The 22,229-nt window shown below is 30.8% G+C and overlaps 3 protein-coding genes across 7 annotated transcripts in view; 1 reads left to right on the top strand and 2 right to left on the bottom strand.

The window, feature by feature from the left end:
• Positions 1-22,229, top strand: part of LOC129950548 (uncharacterized) — a 70,809-nt gene that overhangs the window by 5,558 nt on the left and 43,022 nt on the right. The window lies entirely within an intron of this gene.
• LOC129950550 (phospholipase A1 member A-like) lies at positions 15,420-17,532 on the bottom strand. Its single transcript, XM_056062484.1, has 7 exons — positions 17,242-17,532; positions 16,907-16,985; positions 16,602-16,845; positions 16,156-16,313; positions 15,838-16,037; positions 15,620-15,785; positions 15,420-15,561 (listed from the first exon to the last, which is right to left on the bottom strand). The coding sequence occupies exons 2-7, from the start codon at positions 16,981-16,983 to the stop codon at positions 15,468-15,470; spliced, it is 939 nt and encodes a 312-aa protein (XP_055918459.1). The 5' UTR covers positions 16,984-16,985; positions 17,242-17,532; the 3' UTR covers positions 15,420-15,467.
• LOC129950549 (phospholipase A1 member A-like) lies at positions 18,965-21,533 on the bottom strand. Of its 3 annotated transcripts, none has more exons than XM_056062481.1 (7): positions 21,019-21,533; positions 20,505-20,583; positions 20,141-20,384; positions 19,667-19,824; positions 19,375-19,574; positions 19,145-19,310; positions 18,965-19,089 (listed from the first exon to the last, which is right to left on the bottom strand). In XM_056062481.1, exons 1-7 carry the CDS (start codon positions 21,053-21,055, stop codon positions 18,996-18,998), a joined length of 978 nt encoding a protein of 325 aa, XP_055918456.1. In that variant the 5' UTR covers positions 21,056-21,533; the 3' UTR covers positions 18,965-18,995. The 3 variants fall into 3 exon arrangements, with proteins under 3 accessions (XP_055918456.1, XP_055918457.1, XP_055918458.1); XM_056062482.1 differs by having other exon boundaries at positions 21,065-21,533; XM_056062483.1 differs by having other exon boundaries at positions 20,505-20,556; positions 21,065-21,533.

The raw sequence follows: 22,229 nt of genomic DNA, 5'->3' as shown, positions 1-22,229 counted from the left end.
TTCTTAAATTTCAAGCCTTAAGTTTCTTAAGATCATGAGCTCAAAAGGCAAGTTCTCTCTAATTGCTTAATACATTTTGATAAGTGCATGCAAACAAAACCAATAGAATAATTCTTAAATACCAATTATTCACACAATTGTATGACGCCAAAATATTTGAACTCTTTCATCTGCTTATTTTATGTTAGTAACAATCAGATCTTAATTACAGCATAGTAAAAGTAATTAGTTTCTTGTTTGCATATTTTTTAGTTCCAAGTAATTTCATTCGAAAACTATGGAGTCTCAAATTTTCATTATTCTTCTTCTCAGTACCTACCCTAATAATTTGATTTCATGTTACTTAAAGTGAGTAGAGAGGTATATTAAAGTTGTAACCTAAATAAAGTCACTTCAATTTCATAGAAATATTACAATTCCTATGGAGACAAATCAGTAGGTACCTACCCAATCTTAATTAAAATTTCTTTCTTGCATGTTACGTATATGTATAAATTTACATATACGAGTACATCTATCTATGTTATGCATAAGGGTTTGAGTGTGAATAATTTTTGTCTTGGTTCATTTCTCAAATTTCCATTCAGAAAAACACACGATTTCCAGTTAGCAGAACATTGTAATCTTTGTATTAGTTCCCTTTCTATCTCTTCTGTCTTCTGCCCTTCTATTTTTTTTCTTATGTTTTATCCATAAATTGTGCACGTAGCAAAGGATATTTTCCTTATACCCTCATATATATGTAAAAATGGAGTATGGTACACAATCAAAATAGATAAGGTTCTAATCGAAGTGGAAACATCAAGGACTCAGCTGGCTCTTCGAAAATTGTTGTTTTAGTTTTTTTTCCTCTGTTTTCTTCGTTTTCTTTTATTTTTCGATTTGCTTATTTAGGCTTTCAGACATTATACACACATACATGTATAATATTAGGTATGCTGAATGATAACATATCTTGTTCTTGTTCTTAGACGAATGAATCCCCTTTTTCTTATTTCAAAAAATAGGAGATAAAAGAGTAATTAGAAAATATCAGTATTAGGAATATGATATCAAGTGTGGGCTTGGCGATGAAGATAAACGCAAAAACATATATGTATATAGGCAAATATTAATCCTTTAAGTTACAGGTTAGAATAGTAATACAATCTAAAGATGAAGATGTAGACTTTAACTAGAATTAAAGATTTGTGGTATAACTAAATTTCAGTCTTTGTCTCATTCGGATTTCACAGAGCAATGAAGCAGAACCATTAATTGACAGAAGTTTCTCAAGTTCTAATAGTTTTTTCTTGTATTTCTAAACTTTGCAACATCGTTTATAAGAACTGTCGAATCATATAATTCCGACCTATGTTCATCTTAGATGGTTTTACTTTAAACTTTATATTTGTAAATAATTAATAAGGAAACGAGTTCAAGTCTCTGTTATACGAAAAATCACAAATATATCTATTTATTTATTTATAATTCCTTTTTTCGTGTCTGCAAACTTTGTGAATATGGAATTAAAGACTGTTTATTTTAAAGTAGGTATGACTAATGATTTATTCATTTAAATTCACATTTTCTTTGTAAGTTATGGTTGTAAATAAATTATTAAGATATCATAAATATTTAAGTTGAATCGATAGAGTGCAAAATTTAATCATTTAACCTTTAAAATACAATTTAACTTTTAAAATATACATAAGTTTAGTCAAAAAACTGATAAATTCTTTAAAAATGGAATTGAATTTAAAAATCTTAGTTTTAATACAAAATTAGAGAGACATACATTAAGGTACTTTAATTCATTTAAACTATGATAGATGAAGTGGTGGAAAGTCCTTTTATTATTTTTCCATAATCTCTTAATGATATATCAATATTTCGAATACTTATTTTAATATTTTTCAACACATCCACAGCAATGGTCAAATTCAAAACTGAAAATCAAATAATCAGTTTATCAATTCTTGGAAAATGTTATTCAAGGACAAAATTCAAATCTTTGTTATTTCAACGTTCAAGACCAATTCTAAAATGTGTAATTCACTCGAGCTAAATTTAATCAAGAGTAACACGAGGAAGGACGAGACATTTTGTAAATCTCATCTTTGCCTGTTTGAAATATAGATACAATTTCGGCCTGATTATTATTTTCCCTTTCATTTATCAACTTTTTGTTACTGTGCTTAAAATTAATACAAACTGTAATTAGTTTTGTTTATTTTTATCATTTTCTCGAAATCAAAGAGCTTACGTATCTAAACTGTAATTATATTAAATTTGCCCGAATTGTATGTAATTTGATCTTCATAAAGAGTCACAAGCTTTATTTTAAAAATAGTATCATCGATTTCTCAAATCTTTTATAAATACATTTTAAAACAGAAAAATGTATTGAGTTCAGTTGTTGGTATCGAACTTGTGTTATATCATTACTAATACCAGACTTGAACCAAAACAATTATAAAAAAAGTAAGTATACGCCACATTGCATCGACCTATTATGATGTTCTTTAGAAAATGATATTTGCCATCTGACCCTGCATATTAAAAAATTGCTCATGCAAACGAAAAATAGTTTATTAAACAACTGTTCTCAAACTGATGCATTGAAAATGTTTTTAAATAACAAAAATAATTATTTCCTTTTTTAATGTTTGTTATCTTTTAATAATGTGAATAAATGTTTTATTTATGTTCCTGATTATCTGTTTAAAAAAAAGCTTTTGTTTAAAATTTTAATACACTTTTATTATTATAATCCTTACGTAAACTAGATCTTACTTTGAAAAATAAAATTAATTTTTTTTCATTTTGTTGTTTTATTTGTAACGAATTTAGTAAGTATTCTTGGAACTTATTCCAAACAGTCCTATTTTTCGAACTGAAAATGTTGAACTTTCTAGACGTTTCAAGGCCATTAGAACCAAAATAAAAGATTTGTATAGATATGTCTAAGATTGCTTGTTGCTTGTGTACACACGTTCATACGTTTAAGAACCTTCTTTCGTTTCCCATATCACAAGAATCGTCAAAGCTATCGACTTTAAATACATTTTGTTTTATAAATTAAATTAAAAGACTTTCAAAAGCATTTGGTGGGAGGTTTTTTTAGTATAGAAATTTAAAATAAAATGCACGACTGGGTCGAATGAACTTGACATTTATCCAAAGAGACAGTTGAAAAATATTAAGTACATAAATATAAAACGGTGCGCTTGAAAAAAAATGTGTTTTTAAAAATTTATTTTTGATTTTACAAACGAAAAAATTAAAATGCTTGTTTGAAAATCTTTTCGTTATTTTTTAAACTAGTTTTGTATGCATCTAATTTTATTTGTGTTTAAAAGCATTTTCAGGATGAGGTTACTTAGAGCTTACTAAAATACATTTAACATTTCAATTTCATAAAAAATATTGACTTGTTGTGTGGTATTAAATTTAAAAAAATGGTTAATATTTAAAAAAATTCGAAATAAAAACAATGAAATTTTTTATCATTTAATATTATTAAGATTTAAGATCTTGTGCAGTAAACAATTATGTAATCGGTTCACCAGTTCTCGAGAAAACTAAGAGTGGGGGAACCCTCTTGGAGCAAAACAAATTTTGTTTTTTATTGAAATATGCCAAATGAAGGAAAACATTTAAAAAAAAAATTAAATAAAAACTATCGGTTTATTTTAGAGAAAATTCGAATTTTCGGTTTTTAACCAACAAATTCGTATGAGGACTACTGTCTTAAGAAAAAATTTAAAAACTGCATAACACAAATGTAGCAAAAACCTTTATTTTCAATTTTGAACTCAGTGCAGTTAATTATAATTATTTGGGCTGTATGAGCGATGGCAGACAGATGGACGGAATCGGTGAACTCACTTTTTTCATTTCCCTTCCATTGTAGTTGATGTTTGACTAAAATCTTGAGTTCGTTATTTGTTTAGAAATGCTTAAACTTAAAATGCGAATATCTCGCTCAATATGGACTTTAATCTAGCAATCATTCCCTATTCATTGGTGCTCTTATCTTCGAATAAGACCAACTTAACAACAAGTTATAGGTCAAAAGGAGTGCAATAAAAGCCAGTAATGTTGTTAACCTTAAATATCCCTGCACAAAAAACTAAACAAATTTGGTAAAAACTAATGTTTAATCTGAATATCTCGATGATCGATAAAGTTATTGACTGCAAAATTGTTATATCTTATGTGAAGGTAATATTCTTAAAAAAACGTAATTGGTATTTTCTTATAAGAAATAAAAACCTTCAAAAATACTCCTTAAAATTCGATAGTTCAAATGATGTTTGGATTTCTATTAATTAACTACTTAAAACTATTCAACGTGCAAATAGAAAATATTATTTCAAGGCTTTGCTACTCATTTTTTTCTTAGCCCAAAGAAACAGCGGTTAGCAAGAGTTATTCTTCTTTTGATCACAGCACTGGTGTTGTTTTCTGCGTTTATAGCGGAGCCCAGATAGATGAACTACGTTTTGACTGAGATATTGGTGTTGTAAGCCATTTCTTGACGACAGCATGAACTTTGTTTTGCCCTTATTAACCGTTTAACTAATTTTTCCGCCTCTGCCTCAATACTCACAAAAGCTGAGTTCTTGCAATTATGTCAATATCATCAGAATAGACTTTTGAAAGATAGTGCCTCTAGTGTTGAAGTGTGAGCTCTGCACTTTTCTTTCAATTACGATGTTAAAAAGATCGCATGACAGCGTATCACCTTGTCTTAAACCTTTTTTGACATCGAAAGGTTCTGTTAAGTTGTTTTCAACCTTGATGGAGCAGCGAGTTTGGCAGGGATGCCAAAACTAGACATGGCTCTATACAGCTCGTCCCTGCATATGACAGCAGGCTTGAAATCTATGGAAAGATGGTGGGTGCCGATATGGTGTTCTTATGTTTTTTCCAGCATCTGCCATAATGTGAATATTTGATTAACTGTGGAATTTCCTGGTATTAAACCACACTGATAAGGAATGAACTATCAGATTGTTGACGATGGGCTTTAGACGTTCATATATTACGGCAGAGAAGATTTTATAAGCGATTTTAAGAAGACTGATTCCTCTATAGTTTAGAGTGTCTCCTTTTTACAGGATCGGGCAAACATTACTGAGGTTCCATTCATCGGGCATGCTTTCTTCTGACCATATGTTACAGATAAGTTGGTGTATACTTATAAACAACTTATCTCCAGCTGCTTTAAAGAGCTTGGAATTCAATCCATCCGCTCCAGCTGCCTTATTGGACTTTAGCTTAGATATGGCAATCTTTACTTCGTCTAAGTCTGTTTGACAGGTTTGTTTGCTTTCGTTATCTTTGTTGAATGGATCGTCCTGCCTGACAGCGGAATTCAGTTCGTCGTCACCGTTATACAGTTTGCAGAAGTGGTCCTTCTATATCCTTAGCAATGACTGCGACTCCACTATGATGTGTCCTCTTTCGTCTTTGAAACCTTCGGTTCGAGGTTTATGTACTTGTAAATTTTATTTTACCTGATCATACAACTTACGATATTCTTTCCTGCTTTTAAACCCCTCAACATCTCAATTTTCATCAATATTTTAACTAAAAACTAACACTTATTCCTTCGAATTGATCTTTCGAAAATTTAATTAAATTCACATCATAAAAACTTTTAGATATAAATTGAATAATTCTATATCAAAAATAAAATGAGGTACTTCTACTTTATATTTCAACTTTAAATCCATCTTATATAAAAGAAGTTAAGTTTGTGTTACATCCAAAGAAATACTAAATCAAAAAAACCTTCACTAAACGTAACGTTAACTTATTGACTCCTCTTTTAACATCTTTTCTTTATAATTTGTACTTTGTTTTATTTCTTGTTCATTTCCTTCAAACCAATTTATATATTCTTATCTTAAATTTCCGTTCATCTTATTTTATCTCAAGAAAAAGAAAGAAAAAACGAAAATAAGAACAAAAAAAAAAAAAACAAAGCAAAAACAAGTAAATCAAAATCAACTTCTTACAAAATGAACAACAATTGCACTCAAACTAATCCCTAAAGTTCAACAAAATCTCGATATAGCTAGCCAGCCACATTCCCATCTATATATATCTACATCCTTGCCACATCGAGACTTCTTTGTTCAAACTTAATCCAAAAGATTTCCATCAATCTCACCATCGAGGAGTATAAATATAGTAAAAGATGGTGTGGTTGTTCAAGGGAATAAGTACTAGACATTGTCGAAGAAACTCGCTTTTGTAGTCAGTGAGTCAGGAATTGATGCAAAATAATGTTGAACTTGTTAAAAACTTTTGGTTAGAACTAAAGTTCTTAGAAAATATACAAAATTTAGATGAAAAGTATATCTTTGAAGGTGAAATGGATTGCTTTGAACTCTGATTTCAATCAAAAAAGTTCAACCCATATACAAAATATTCTTTTGAATTTGAAATAAATAATAGTGTAGTAAAATAAATAATTTTAAGAAAAGAGGATTTATCTTTTTAACTAACAATCTATAACTTGACTATTAACTTAAACTATTTTTTTTAAGAAAATCTCAATAAATGAAACTTAACTAAATTCACTGATAATTTCAATCTGATTTCATCCATTGATTTCTTCTAAATCCGCGATCTACTCTCAATATCACTTTTCGAAAGTGTTGGTTCACTCAAAATTTATGTTCTGTTTTCTGGCAGGATGTAGTACCCATAGCATGATGGTTAGTGCGATGGACTGTTAAGTTTTATATTAGGGACCTTATTTAAGTAGTTTTCAAGCAAAAATAAAAAGGATATTGATATTAGTTTTTTTTTTGATTTTCTAATTAATACAATAATAAATAAAATTGAATTAAAGTTAAAATAGATCTTAGGGCCGAAAGGCATTAGTAGTTAGTGTTATAGTTTAACTTAGAGTGTCCGTATGGGACCATTAAGTTAGTTGTAAGTTATGGATAATTAGGCTAGTTTTATGAATTTTTGTCTAGCTTTAAGATAGGTTAAGAATGAATTAATAAAAATGAATTAAAAAAAAAAAAAAAAGTGCGATGGACTGTCATGCGAGAGGTCCTGGGTTTGATCCCTGCCTACGCCACCTAAAGTTTTTTTCACGGGAATTGACAAATTCTCCAAGAGTAATTCTTGTTATGAAAAGTGCTTTCTCAAATTTACCGTTCGGATTCGGCTTAAAACTGCAGGTCCCTTCCATCACTGACAACAGTACTCGCACACAGAAATGGTTGAGAGTTGTCACTCACTAGGCCCTAGTTCTCAAACGGACTGTTGCGCGTTCAAAATTTATTTTATTTATTTCCGACAGGGTTTGACAATAAATCTTTATGTCCTGTAATTCCTAGAACACCAGCTATAGAGGCTTATTATATTAAAAACTTTATCGATTACTTAAATTATAGAGGTTATCAGGCTTATGGAGACTAAAGATGTTTGAGTAACTACAAGGCCATTAAAATGCCAAACGAAAAGTATGCAACTTGCTATTCCTCGAAATTAATAAAGATATTTCAGAACTTAACAATCGAACCGGATTATGAAATCAAGCCACTGAATATTAACTTCTATGAAGATCTTAGTGTTATAATTAAAAGCTCGTAGTGTTATAGAGTTTTTATTTCAATATTAAAGATTATTAATATTACTTGAAATCGATTATCTCAAAAACTGCAACATTTTATTTTTAGTATATATTAACAGAACAAAAAGCAGTAAAAAAAATCATACAAAATATCTAGTTAAAGTTCTGGTTGTGTTAAAAGAATTCTTTTTTCGAGGCTATTTTTGAAAATGTAGCTTTCTTACTTCATACCAAATTGTGTAAAAAGTTCTTAAATTGTGTCTGCTCATAACATTATATGGCCTCATATTTCCTTGAACTTATTATTTTCAAAAGCTGATCTGATTTGCATTGAAATCTAGGGTCCTCCCCCCCTTATTCTTTCCTACCATAAAGTACGCATATAGAAATGGTTAAGAGTTTAATGTCACTTCAAACTTGGTTTTAGATAAGATATTTACCTTGCAAATATTTTTGTTAAAAAGGGAGCTCAGTTACGATATGATTTTGGGACGAGATGAAACGATACTCAACTCAAAGAAGAATATTTTGCTTTAAATCTATGCCAAGTGCGCCAATAAAATTAAAAAAGAAATTGTCTTCATAAAAAAATACTGTTACATCTGATTTCATGCTATTTTTTGAAAATTATTTGTATGCAATTGGAAGAAGATAAAAATCAATTGAACGTAAAGTACGTAACGTATACGCTTCGAAAAACAATTCCATTTTATGGTCAAATTAAGAGACAAAGATGATAGGGAACACAGAAAGACCTAACTTTTATAATGAAAAGTTATAAACTATATTAGTAGGTATTATGTTTATGTACTTCCGAAAAGTTAATTTATTGAGGCTTTATTTTTGTATTAATATTTATAAGATTTATAGATTTTCACAAGTTCTTGAGCTAAAATTGAATTTAAATTTATTTGTTTCCATTATATTGTAAATTCATTGTATAAGTAGACATAAAAGTAAGATTTAAAACCTGGATTCAAATTCAAACCAATAAATTTCTTGAAGCTTAAAAGTTTTTGATTTCATTCGATGTTGTAAACGATCAGTATTTATTATTTTTCAAACTTTCTGTCTATTTTTAATACACCAATCTTTCTGCCCTTTTCTTTAAAAAAAATTAAATGCAAAACAGATGAAGAGAAAAAATAAAAAAAAACACAAAAAATAAAAATAAAAAAAAAACTTTTTCTTAAGAACAAAATCTCCAGCCTAAGTTTTTATAATATCAGCAAGGCAAAGGAATAAAAAACAGAATAAAAAGTAGATACTTACTTGAACATCATCCTTCCCCTCTTCCAAGTAGATCTAGAGCCATCAAAGATTTCCATAGCACCTTACATCGCTTCTTCATCGTCGTCATAGTCATAGTCGTAGTCGTCGTCCGTTAACCGTGCTCCACCTTAACCACACCCCCAAAAAAAAACCTATCCTTCTGTGGACTATAAAAATACAAAACTGTGCCAGTGTTTCAAATGCAGCAGGAGCTCATCCTTTGCAAAATGTTTATTTTATAGTAGAAGACTCTCCTTATACTACTTATACCCTACCCATCATAGTCATACTAGGTATGGGTATACTCTCGCTCTCAGACTCACCCTTTTAACGTATATATATTTGGTATTCTTGTTCTTCTTCAATGTTATGCTTTCTTTCCATCCACCCCTCGAGCAAAATCAGGATTTAAATTCTTCCTTTTTTTTCGTTTTGTTCCTATAAGCTTAAGCTGCTATTTTTTCCGTTTTTTTTTCCTTGCTGTTTTTGAAATATGATGATACTTTTTCGTACTATTGAAACCTAACGCTGAAAATGACGAGCCAAACAATGAACACTCTAGCTCTAGGAGGATATTATGTTATTGCGCTTTTCCTCCCTACATTCCTCCCTATATAAACTCTATATAATATATGTATGCGAGTATGTTTAAGAGAGAGAGCCCCCCGGCTGGGAAGACGATTATAAAACTCCCTCGCATGGATGGGAATATTGGAATATTTTGGTTGAAAACCTCCTATGATGAATACTTAAGGACATACCTACTTATAGAATCCCTTTGTCCCTCCTGCTATAACTTCCTCGATTCCATATTATATCATGACTGACTATTTTCACTTAAAGCTTAAAGTTAGAATCCTCTAAGCTTCTGATGGAATAAAGTTTAGATACTTACTTCCATTATTTTGTCTACAATGTACATAGGTACGAGAGGATGTGGGTTTGTGTGTGTTGGAGGGGGATAATAGTCAAATTCAAAACATTTCAACCATTTTCCCATTTCCCACCATCATCATCGCTTCAAAATGTAGTCATCCTCATCGTCGACTGTCGTTTCGGTCGGCCGTCCATGCGTCGTCGTCGGCAGTGACGTTGACTATGGCTGGCGTCAGACGGGGTCTTCGAAAATAGTGAGGAAGTCATTTGACTTTTTTCGGTTGTGTTTTTTTTTTTGTTGTTTGTTCTGTTTGCGGTGCGCACGATAGACAAAACTTTATTTACCCATTTAACGGTATTCTCGTTGGTATTATACCATTTTATAAGTCCTTTTTTATTTTTGTCTTTTTTATTTTGGTTTTTCAGAGTGAGGCTTTATATTTTCTAAATTTTCAATGCTAAGGAAAAAACAGTAAAAACAGACAAAAGGAAGGTGGTTTTCTGATGGTTGGTTATTTAAAAAAGGAAAGCGAGTTAGGTGAAAGCCTAGTTGGCATATTTCCAAACAACAGAAGATATGCCAAATATGTTTGCCAGATTGGGTTGGAATAAACCGCACACATAGGTATTATATCAAGCATCAGGAGCATAGAGTATTATACTAGCATGGACACAATTTTTTGTTTTATTTTGTGGTATTTTGTTATGTGAAATTTTTTTGTTGAAGCCTTAAAAAAACAAACATTTTTCAAATTCATTTCATATGTTGCGCATTTGGAATAAGTTTCAATTCGGAATGAAGAGGTCAAATTTTTGTTGATGTATGTAAGAGAAAAAAAGATTTAAATTGTGTCATAAGGTTGTATTAAAGGTAACATTCTTTTCACCTGCAAAAAAAAAACATTCCGGTTGAAGATTTATAACTTTTTAATACTGAATACTACCTTGTTGCAGAGCAGGCTTATCTGCGTCTAGTAAAAAATCGAGGTTTGTCTATTTCACTGTTTTAAACTTTTTCATACTATGCATTAATATGGCCAGGACAATGGATGATGGTTCACATAAAATTATGGGTTATTAAACTGGCTACTTTCGAAAAATGTCTAATTTTACATTCCACGCGAACGCCCATATTTAAGCCTGACTTCGAAACGACTATTGACAACAATGAAAATATTAAATCAAATCCGACAATTAGAATCTAGCCCAGTTTTTTTTTTTTCAATTTTGGTTTTGAATAAACAATTCTTGACCCTAAAAAAGCAAACATAGGTTTTGTTATATAAAAAGTACCTCATTGACGTCATTGTAAAAATAAAACAAACAGCTAAAGTTATGTACAAACTCTTTTTACACATCAATTGGTGGGACATAAAGTTGAGAAATAGTCAAATAGAATATAGTGTGAACAAATTTTTAAAATTCTATAACGTTCATCCAAAATGTTCAACTTTCAACCACTCTTCAGCATACTATAGAATGAATTTGATAGATGACAGAAAGTATGTCGAATTCATTTGGACTTCAGAAAACCAAAGAAGACAAATTTAAGGGGGTTTAAAGGTAATAGACTGACCAACGCTCGGTTCAAAAATATATGTAGGCCAAGGATCCAAATGAATTCCAAAGTAAATTTTTACAGGAACCTCAACGCCTTAATTATTGTCAATGTTTACTTCCAAAATGGCCTGACCAAATAACAGACAATTTAATAGATTAACACTATTGCCAATTTTAAAAATCAACGTTAAAAAGTTCCAATGTTGGAAAACCCTCTATGAAATATTACAAAAAAGGTTTAGAATCGATTTTAAGTAACGTTAACAAAATAGTCAAGACTAAATATGATGTAATCTAAGCAAATGCAGCGTTAATCATTTTGTCGGTTTTGAAAGCTATACTAAATAAACCACATAATGAGTCATACTATATATGACTTTGTTACCCTACTTCAAGTAAATTTTACGCTTAAAATGCCATTTGTAAAATGCAAAAAATATGATACAAAATATGTGGCCATTAAACTTTAATATTATTAAAAGCCATTTACTTGAATTTAATTCTGTATAAATTTGTTCATAATTTCGAAGCCAAAACTTATTTCCACCACATTGCTGCATAAGTTCTTTCAAATTACTCCTTTTCATCGTGGGAAAAACTCGTACTTATGGTTTCCAGGATATTATTAATTATTTTGGTTTCTCGCATCAGATATTGCGAAAGTGTTTAATTAATATAAGGCTTTTAGTAGATGAACACTAATAAGGTGGCAAGACCATCTGATTACGTTTTTCTCTCTATCTCTTTCTATAATACGTTTCTATATATGTTTGTTCCAATATTATGTACTCATCCTTTTCAGACAAAACGTAATAAGAAAAAATATCCTTTTAACATGGCGTCGACCCGATCCAGAAGGAAAGAGAAACAAAAACTTAATGAGAGAGAGAGAGAGAAAGATTGAATTTAATTACCTTATCCTGTGTCAATGGGTTTGACATCTTACGCTTTGCTCAGCATTTGTGTTAATTGTATCAAAAGAGAAGACCGCAAAAACCAAATTGAAAAGGATTTTGCAATCCTTTTTTGCACCACAGACTTGCAAATAAACCTAATTAAGGAACAGCACCGACACCAGAGAACGAAGTGTTTCTGATGATGATGAAAGCTCCTCTCGCATCGCACATATAGTAAACATACCTTCCTTCAAACATACCTATACAAATATTTGGGTTAATTATATTCGTACCTATCTACAAAACATACCGATCCCCATACTTTCCTATAACAAATATACCTTCTCAAACACATAGCCAAACAAACAAAAGTCCTCATCTTCTTCGTCATTCTCAAAATAAGGACTATTCAATTACGATACGAACTCCTTTAATATAGAAAGTAACGTCGTCATCGTCGTTGTTGAAGCTTGCTGGCAAAAAAAAAACACAAGTCTCCGATTTCCCATCTCTTTTGCAATTCAACTTGGTTTTGTGTCCTTATTCGGATTCGGATTCGTATTCGGATATCCGAGGAAAGTACCTGTTCTTCACTTTCAAGGACATTTCTGCTACGATTACCTTCGATTTTCCTTTTCTAGTCGATTTTATATTATTGGCGGGGCAAATGGAGCTGGCAAGGATCCTCTGTGAGTCAAGTGATTTGTCGTTCGAGGAGTCATAAATCCACGTGTCTCAGATGTTTGAAAATGCTCTCGTTGTCGTCGCTGCAAGGGTTTTTTTTGTTCGTACTAAACTATACTATACTTTTTGTAGAAGTGTAGATTTAGGAGCAGAAAACGAAATCCAATTAAAGTTTAAAATAACCGCACAAGTATATGCAATGGAGGCAGCAGCGAGGGGTTCAACCTAGGCACTCAAAACCAGGATAACGAATATTACATTGTTCAAAAATAAAAAAAAAATTACCTACTGAATATGAAAAAAAAGAAAAGATATTAAGAAGAACCCTGGCTAAGTAGAAAATCGATGCCGCATCCCTGGCTGGCACACAGGATGAAAGTCCTTGAAAAGATTAAGTGTAAGCGTAAATGAGAAATAATTCATATGAACCAGAACACAAAGCACCACACCGGTATAACGGCGACGCTAACGCTAACGGTACCGGTACCATCAGCACTATATACACACATACAATATATACAGTTAGCAGTGGCAGGTGCGATTTGTGGTATTGGTCGTACAAAATTTACGGGCATAAGACCTTAAGCTTCAGCGAAATTACACCTCCGTAATATGATGAGGATTTTGCAGCGCAAAAAGCAATGAAAATATCAAAATATCCTTCCCAAACGAAGGTAATACAGACTACTCTATAGATAAGTACTGCCGTTCGTTCATACATTGTATAATGGCTATACTCGTAAAATGCTGTTGTTGTTGTTTTATATTTTTTTATTGTTGTTATTTTTGTTGGCACGATTGGCGGTTTACTTTCTGTATGTATGTTCTGTACATAGAATATAGATATAACCCACTATCCTTGCTACTACTACCTACCCCAGGACAGGATCCCAAGGACTATAAGGGAAAACTTTCATAAATTTGAGTTTGGTTTTTGGTTTGGCTGAATTCTATTTTTATACTCGTATACATCCGTATCCGTACAAAGGAAAGCGCGAGTTAAAAAAAAGGAAACCCAAAAAAAAAAAGAATGTAACGCTGTTAATGGATTTCGAGAGCGCGCGTATACTGCGAGACCACAATAATTCTACTCTGATTCGGATTTTCCTGGTCGCGTATCAAGGGGTATAGTTATATCGGTTCAACGATCCGAGAAGTTTTACTCGATGGAAAATCAATTTTCCGGACGACCCTATTGTTGTTTTTCGACAGCTCCAGCTCCAGCTCTAGCATCAGGACCAGCACTAGTACCAGTACCAGCTCCAGCATCAGCAGCGGGCAAGCGAGATATGGGTGTAAGCTTAATACTGGGGTGATGGAGCGATATTTATAGGTGTGGGAGCAAAGATAAATGTTATACCCGCTATATATACTACAGTGGAGGGTTATTGAAACAGTTATGGTAGATGAGGCGACTAAACTAGATGATTTGGTTTGTTTTGTTTTTGTTTTTCGTTTATTTTTTCCATTAATGGGATATTTTTTTTAAGAAGTTAATATAAAAGGATTGTTTCGGATCTTCGATCACATTTAAAATTAAATTTTTTTTTGTTGGCTATTTGGTTTCATGATCTTTTTTGATATTAAAATAAATATTTGAAATTGAAATTTTGGAAACAAAACAAAAGTTGGATCAATAAATGTATTTTAAATTTTTTAAGTCGACTTATTCTGCGTTTATCTGTAAATTACATTGAACACTTTTTAATTAGCATGGTTATTAAAAATATGATTTTAAATAACATGAATTATATTTATGTGACACCAAGTAGGGACTTAAACACTTTTACAGGTTTTAGTTTTGTTAAGACTATATTCTTAAAATATAATATAGTTTATTCGGGCTGTTTTCCCAAACCAAAAAAATAAAATTTTACCCCTTACCATGATTGTCCTTACATAAGGCATATAAATGGTTCAATTTCTGTATCAACAAACAAAATTGTCAAATTTAGGTCAATACAAACTAACACCAAAAAAAGGCAAAAGGCTACAAAGCTTAGGCATGCATAAAGAAGCCACGGTGGGAGTTTGAGCGGTAGTATTTTCCATAATTAAATGTCTTTTTGGAAAACCCTATACAAAGATTGTAGTACTCGTAAAATGATGGTTAGTTTGGACTGTTATACCAGAGGTCTTGGGTTCAAATCCTGCCTATGCCATCTAACTTTTTTTTTGCGGGTACAGCCTCTTGCGAGGAATTGATAAATTCTCCAACAGTAATTCTTCTCATGAAAAGTGGTTTTTAAATTATCCGTTCAGATTCCGCTTTAAACTGTAGGTCCCCTTCTCAACTAACTTTCGTGCCCTCCAAAGTATTTTTTACTGTACAAAGATTGCCTAAAATTGAAAAGAAAACAAACATTGTATACCACTATATTTCTTAAATAGACTGAATCTTGTCATGTGTTCTTTCTCCTTTATCCTTCTATCTTGTAATAATGTTTGTTGGTGTTATCATCTTTTTGCTATCTTTAGTATATTTTTGTTAACTTTAAGACCACAAGAAACATTTTAATTCACTTTAATCAAAAAAATTGGAAAAAATTTGCATATAAATATTTTGTTCAACATGGTCAAAAATTAAATATAAATTAAATTTGGCAATTAGTTTCCCCGATTGTAGGAACAATAAAAAAGCAATGACCAAATGTGGTATTATGTTGTAAATAATAATCTCCCCTTGTACTGAAAAATTAAAAAACATTTATTTATGTTCGCTCATATAAGTTGATGAATAGTTTACCCTTTAGGGCAGTCTATTCCCATTGGAACAGCTCTATCCATATATTTTTCGATCCCATTTTTCAGTAGTTTCTCATAGCTTCCTGAAGGAAATGCTAGTATTGGGTTTCTGTTTGCCACACTTTCAGCCCAATAAGCAGTTGCTTTTCTATGACTGCAATATTGTGCTAAATTTTTAATAGAAATCGATTTCTCAATAAAGTTTAAGTAATGACTTACATTGATTTACATCAGGACATCCAGGTTGTAATGCAATACCATTATTGGGCCAGAAGTTAGCATGCCCCATGGCTTTTCTTGTTCCAACTCCCCCAGAATCCGAATGAATTACATCAACAAACTTTGCAAAAGATTTTTCAATTACTGGCAAAATGAAATTATCATGCGCTTCTTCGTTTGATGGATCTAAGGGTGTTATTCTTTACAAAATAGAAAGATTATTACAGAAGAATAATTAAAGCAAGAAAACAAAAACACTAAACGGTCCGCCATATTGATCAATGACTAAATTTGTCCCACACTTATTCTTTGACTTACCTTGATACTATCCTGCTTCCATTACTTCTAACTATGACATCTCTCGCAATTACTCCTATACCACGTGCACCCATCGATTGTCCAATCATGCTGAAGGAATCTTCATCCATTCCAAGTTTAAATAGATCGATGATAAAATCAGCGACTTTTTCCGAAAGCTTTAAAAGGAATAATTTGTGTATGTCAGGCAAATTAATGAGTAAGACGAAATATCGAAATTAAAAACATTGAAAACTCAAAATACCAATAAACCAAAGGCTTAAAAAGTTCAAATCCCTAAAAATTTGATTTTCGAAAAATAATTGATTTGGGGGTTCTGGTGGATTCAAATTTTAGTCGTAATTATTGTCAAAATGCTATATTTTTCGAATTTTAAAAAGGAAACAAACAGATCTAAATTTAGTTTTCCCATTTATTGTCATCGTGTATCTTCTATGTGTTCATACCTTAAAGACATTTTGTTGTGCTGAAGTATAGTTTCCGTTGGCTAGTTCTTCCCAGTCCAAATACACAAAATTTGAAAAGTTCCCCTCCAAATACGATTTTGCCAAAAGAAATACTAAGGAATTCATTCTACGATTTTTATATCCCGGCATAAATAAAGTTGTGTGGTTATGAATAAATTTTGAATGTTTTAAGAGAGATGCTCCATCATTCAAATCAAAAACCTCAAAATCTTTATAACAAGGTCTAGAATATTAAATTTCAGAAAAAAGGTTAGTCATATAGGAAAACTGAATTTTTGACTTACCCATAGTAAAACACAATTTTCACAGAATTGACATCAACATCTTTAGAAGTTTTAAATGTGAAAACAACCGCAAACATATCTAAGAGTTTAAAAAAAAAATTTAAAGAAAATTCAGCTTTAAAGAATTCCAGTTTGTTTCCTAAAAAAATATTAGAATCCTTTTAAGTGCATACTATTTAAAACACCCTTGACAAGAAACTAAATTTCCTGGTGTTCAAAAAAAATGTACTGCACCAACTGATGGTGTTATATTTTTTTTGAAACCAGTAGATATGTGCATTGTACATTGTTCAAAGAGTTCCTAAGTATTTAAAATTATGAAAGAACTTTCTTACTGCCAAAGAGAAGTTATTGTATTGCATTCATCACTTTATCATAATAAAAGCTCAAAAGACCGCATATATTATAAACAAGCTGAAGATAAATTAAAACGAGTTTATTACACAATAGAAAGATATATAAGGCCTTGATTGTAAGCATGGTACTTCGTTGATAAGACGGCTCCCAAAAACTACGCCACAGGTGAAAGTTTAAATAAATTATCTTATTCTTAGGAAATTATTTGCTAAAGTGTTGTAAATAAATTTTGTCAAAAAATTAAAAATATTTTAATACACCGGAGCGAGTCCTTAGCGCTTGAATAATATTAACCAAATGATACAATTGTCAAGAGTCCAATGTATCAGAATTCAAATGTTTTCAGCAATCAGTCACACAAATATGTACATATGCTTAGAAATAATGTTATTAACCAATAATAATTTTATTACAGTGAATAATAAACAAAATATGAGATAAATTACTAAACAGAAGTGAAGCGTGTTAATAAAAAAGGGTTTACAAAAATGCATTTAAGTTGGAATACTAATCTTTTTTTCTCTAGATATATTTAAAACGTAAAACAAATTTTGAAGTATTTTGGGTTCATTTTTATTTTTGTTGTAAAACAGCGCAATTTGAATTCTTTTTAAAATTGTACTTTTTATTTTTAATACATTTGTTTATTTTACAGATATTTAAGTCGTTTTTTTGTTTTCAATTTTATCAGTTCTCTAAAAACCATCAAAGCTGGTAGTATACATTTATTACGATGGTAAAACCATTTTTGTTCCGAATGTGCGAACAATCCAAACTGCAGATCTCACAAAGATAAGCAGACCAAGAAATACAGAGAAAAAATGCTTGGTAACCCTAATTATTACACTAAGTTCTTGATCCTCAAGCATTTCGTGGAATTCAATTTCATAAAATATAAAATAGCATTCAAAGAAGAATTGAGGCTTCCAACTTTAAAATGGGTCAAGTGTACATTATATCTCTATTAGTTGATTATACTTTGCTTTGTCAACTAATTAAATAACTTTATACAATCAACATCGGTTATAACGACATCGCTCAGAACATAAAATAGGTTATTGCAAACAAATATTTAACTCCCGCGAAGATTCATACAAAGTCTTTAGTAAATTAAACTAATTTCGTAGATATGATATTAAATTGTTAGTTTCCTTTTTGCTAATCCACTCGAATAATCATATTTATATTACTTCATCAGATAATTGAAGAAAAAACTTAAATTATTTTAAAGCTGGAAGATTGTTTTTAATTTAAAAGGGAAGACAAATTTTAAAAATTGTTATAACGAAAGAGAAAGTAAAACGAACAAATACCCTAGTGTCATTGAATTCGTTATAACCGATTTTGACTGTATTTTAAACGCAAAAATAAACAAATACCCTTAATAGGCCTTATTTGGCCTACTTTTGTTATCTATTATATCATTTTTTTATTGTTATACAAATATTTATTCCAATTTATCATTTAAATTTGAGTCAGCAGACAAGAGCTTTGAAAATGAAGACTACAAAGCTACCAACGAAATGTGTGTACCTATGTATATGTGTATGAGTTTTCTTGCGACTTTGATAGAAAAACTTTATATAGTGTTTAGCAAATTTTTAAAATTTGAATTTCTCAAGCAAATAAAATAAAACTGACCTTAAGTTCCTTCAATTTCATTCCAAAAATTGGAAAAAAATTGCAAACAATAAAAACATTTTTTTTTATTTCTTAAATATTTATTATCAAACTAAATTTCACAAGGAATTCTACCGAATGTGCGAACAATAAAATAGCAATGACCAAAAGTGGTATTATGTTGTAAATAATAATCTCCCCTTGTACTGAAATATAAAATAAACTACTGTTATATGTTGAAGAAATAATGAAAATATTTACCTCATAGGACATTGTATTCCCATCGGAACAGCTCTATTTACATACTTTTCAATTCCATTTATTAATAATTCCTCATAGCTACCTGAAGGAAATGCTAATATTGGTTTTTTGTGAGCTACACTTTCAGCCCAATAAGCAGTTGCTTTGGTATGACTGCAATATTTCGCTAAATTTTGGATTAAAAATCAATTCCTTTAATTTATATAAAGTATAGAATATATATGACTTACATTGATTTACATCAGGACATCCAGGTTGTAATGCAATACCATTATTGGGCCAGAAGTTAGCATGCCCCATGGCTTTTCTTGTTCCAACTCCTCCAGAATCCGAATGAATTACATCAACAAACTTTGCAAAAGATTTATCAATTACTGGCAAAATGAAACTATCATGCGCTTCTTCGTTTGATGGGTCTAAGGGTGTTATTCTTTACAAAATAGAAAGATTATTATAGAAGAACATTTAAAGCAAGAAGAAAAAAACACATTACGGTCCACCATATTGTACTCTTTGACTTACCTCGATACTATCCTGCTTCCATTACTTCGTATTATGACATCTCTCGCAATAACCCCTATACCACGTGCACCCATTGATTGTCCAATCATGCTGAAGGAATCTTCATCCATTCCAAGGTTAAATAGATCGATGATAAATTCAGCGACTTTTTCCGAAAGCTTCAAGAGGAAAAATGTGTGTAAGTCGTGTTGATGAGTTGGACAAAATCTCAGAAAACTCAAAATTCAAAAAAAAAACAAGCTATCAAAGGGGAAAATCCATAAAAGCTTAGATCAAAAATTATATTTCCGAAATATAATTATTTTTGTGGATTTCGTGTTTCTGCAGTTTTGAATGTTTAACACTTCGATTTTCGGAATTATGATAGTTCCAGTTTGAGTTTAACTACTATCAAAGTGAATATATTATAATATTCTTCAAATTTTGAAAAGAAAAGGAATGTATTTGATATATGATTCCCACGTGTGCTCATACCTTAAAGACATTTTGTTGTGCTGAAGTATAATCTCCATTGGCTAATTTTTCCCAATCCAAATTCAAAAAATTAGAAAAGTTCCCCTTCAAATACGACCTTGCCATAAAGACTGTAATAGAATTTATTCTATGGTTCGTATATCCCGGCATAAATAAAGTTGTGTGGTTGTGAATAAATTTTGGATGTTTTAAGAGAGATGCTCCATCATTCAAATCAAAAAGCTCAAAATCCTTATAACTAGGCCTAGAAAATTAAATATTTTTTATGAATCATATATAAGAAAATTAAGGGTTAAAAATAATGTAGAAACATGTATGTAGAAATTCTCTACTATTTCGCGTGAAAATATAATGTTTGACTTACCCATAATAAAACATAATTTTCACGGAATTAACGTCAACATCTTCAGAAGCTTCTAATAAGAAAACAACCGAAAAACAATCTAAAAGTTATCACAAGTTTTAAAAATATTAAAAAAAGTTATCAAATGCTACCAAATTTTAAGAGAATCCTTTTTCCTAGATTTTGTTTTAAAGCATAAAATACCCAATTGTCTCCTAAAAAATACTATACCCCTTTTTAATTTTTCTTTGCCTGCATTTTATGCAAAATAGCCTTGATAAAAACATAACTTCACGATGTTCAAAAAAATCTACACTCAACTGCACCAGTTTATGGTGTTGCCATTATTTTGAAGCAGAAGATATGTAATTATAAGACCAGGCAAAGCATATCTTAAGTCATTAAAATTTTGTTGGAACTTTTTTACTGTCAAAGTGAAGCTATTGCGTTGGTTTTATCTCTTTATCATAACATAAGCTCAAAAGACGGCATTTATTATATACAAGGTTAAGTTAAATAAAAAATGGTTTATTACAAAATAGAAAGATAAATAAAGCCATGTCTGGAAGCATTGTATATACTTAGTTGATAAAACGCCACCGGAAGACTACTTTTTAGGTTTAAGTTTAAATAAATGTATGTAAAAAGAGCACAGAGTTGAAAGTAGGTTTAAAAATATATTAAACGCGAATACTGGTAGCGTGTACTTAGCGCTAGGACTGATTTTAGCCAAATGAAGCTCGTTTAACTTAAGTATTAAGTGTTCATGTTTCTAACAAGCAGTAAAAGGTTTTATTTGCAATACTAGTTTAAATATTATGCTTTAGAATAAACACAAATCTGAATTAAGTTGACAAACAAAACTGATGCGTGATAACAAAATATGACTGGGTCGCATAATCTTGGTTCTATGTGTTTAAGATTTCAAAACATGCCTGCAAAATAAATAAACATTTATAGAATTCAAATGTAATTTAATTTTGTTCAGAAAACAATTTTATGGGGGTACCTTTTTAGGGCATCGCTAAAATTGATATTTTTCAAATTGAAAGAAGCCAAGTTAAGAAAAAAAAATAAAATGCACGACTGGGTCGAACGAACTTGCTCCTGTACGCAAAGAGTCTGTTTAAAAAAGTACTTATATGAGATTTAAAAATATTCCTGTAAAATAAGTTTGGCTTCAAAGATGTAAATGCCATTTGGTTTTTCAAAAAACCCGCACGATCATTGTATATGAAAACCATAGTACTCTCATGAGCAGAAACTTTTAGGGCGACCAGATGCCGAGTCGTTGGCGCGGCGCCGGCCCGCGGCGTGGCGTTAGTATCGCAAGTAGAGAAATTCAGCGGGAGCGAGAGAAAAATGTTATTCCCATTCCCTTAAGCAGCCAGCAGAATAAGGGAGACAGTTAATTTTCGACCCAAAAAGTCAACACAATTTCCTTTCCTTCATTTTATTTGAGTCTATCCTTGTATATGTTTTCACATAAAGAGCTTCCATATGAAGGTTGAAGAATTTGTTTTTGTTTTATTTATATCAATGCACTTTATATAACAAACAAAATGGCGTAATATTGTATCTAATAAGGGGATGAAACAAACTTTTGCATGCTTACGTCAGCTGTTTAGGATCTTTTACCGATATTTGTTTTTATTTACATTCATAAGTCTGCTTTTCCTATGGGTATGATCTTTGTATATGAAAAATGGTTTCTATTATGTATAAAGCTAAGATGCGATTCATATA

Source organism: Eupeodes corollae, chromosome 3 (assembly GCF_945859685.1).
Source record: "Eupeodes corollae chromosome 3, idEupCoro1.1, whole genome shotgun sequence".
NCBI lineage: Eukaryota > Metazoa > Arthropoda > Insecta > Diptera > Syrphidae > Eupeodes > Eupeodes corollae.
The sequence above is the reverse complement of the archived record's forward strand: the minus strand, read 5'-3'. Positions and strand labels throughout refer to the sequence as shown.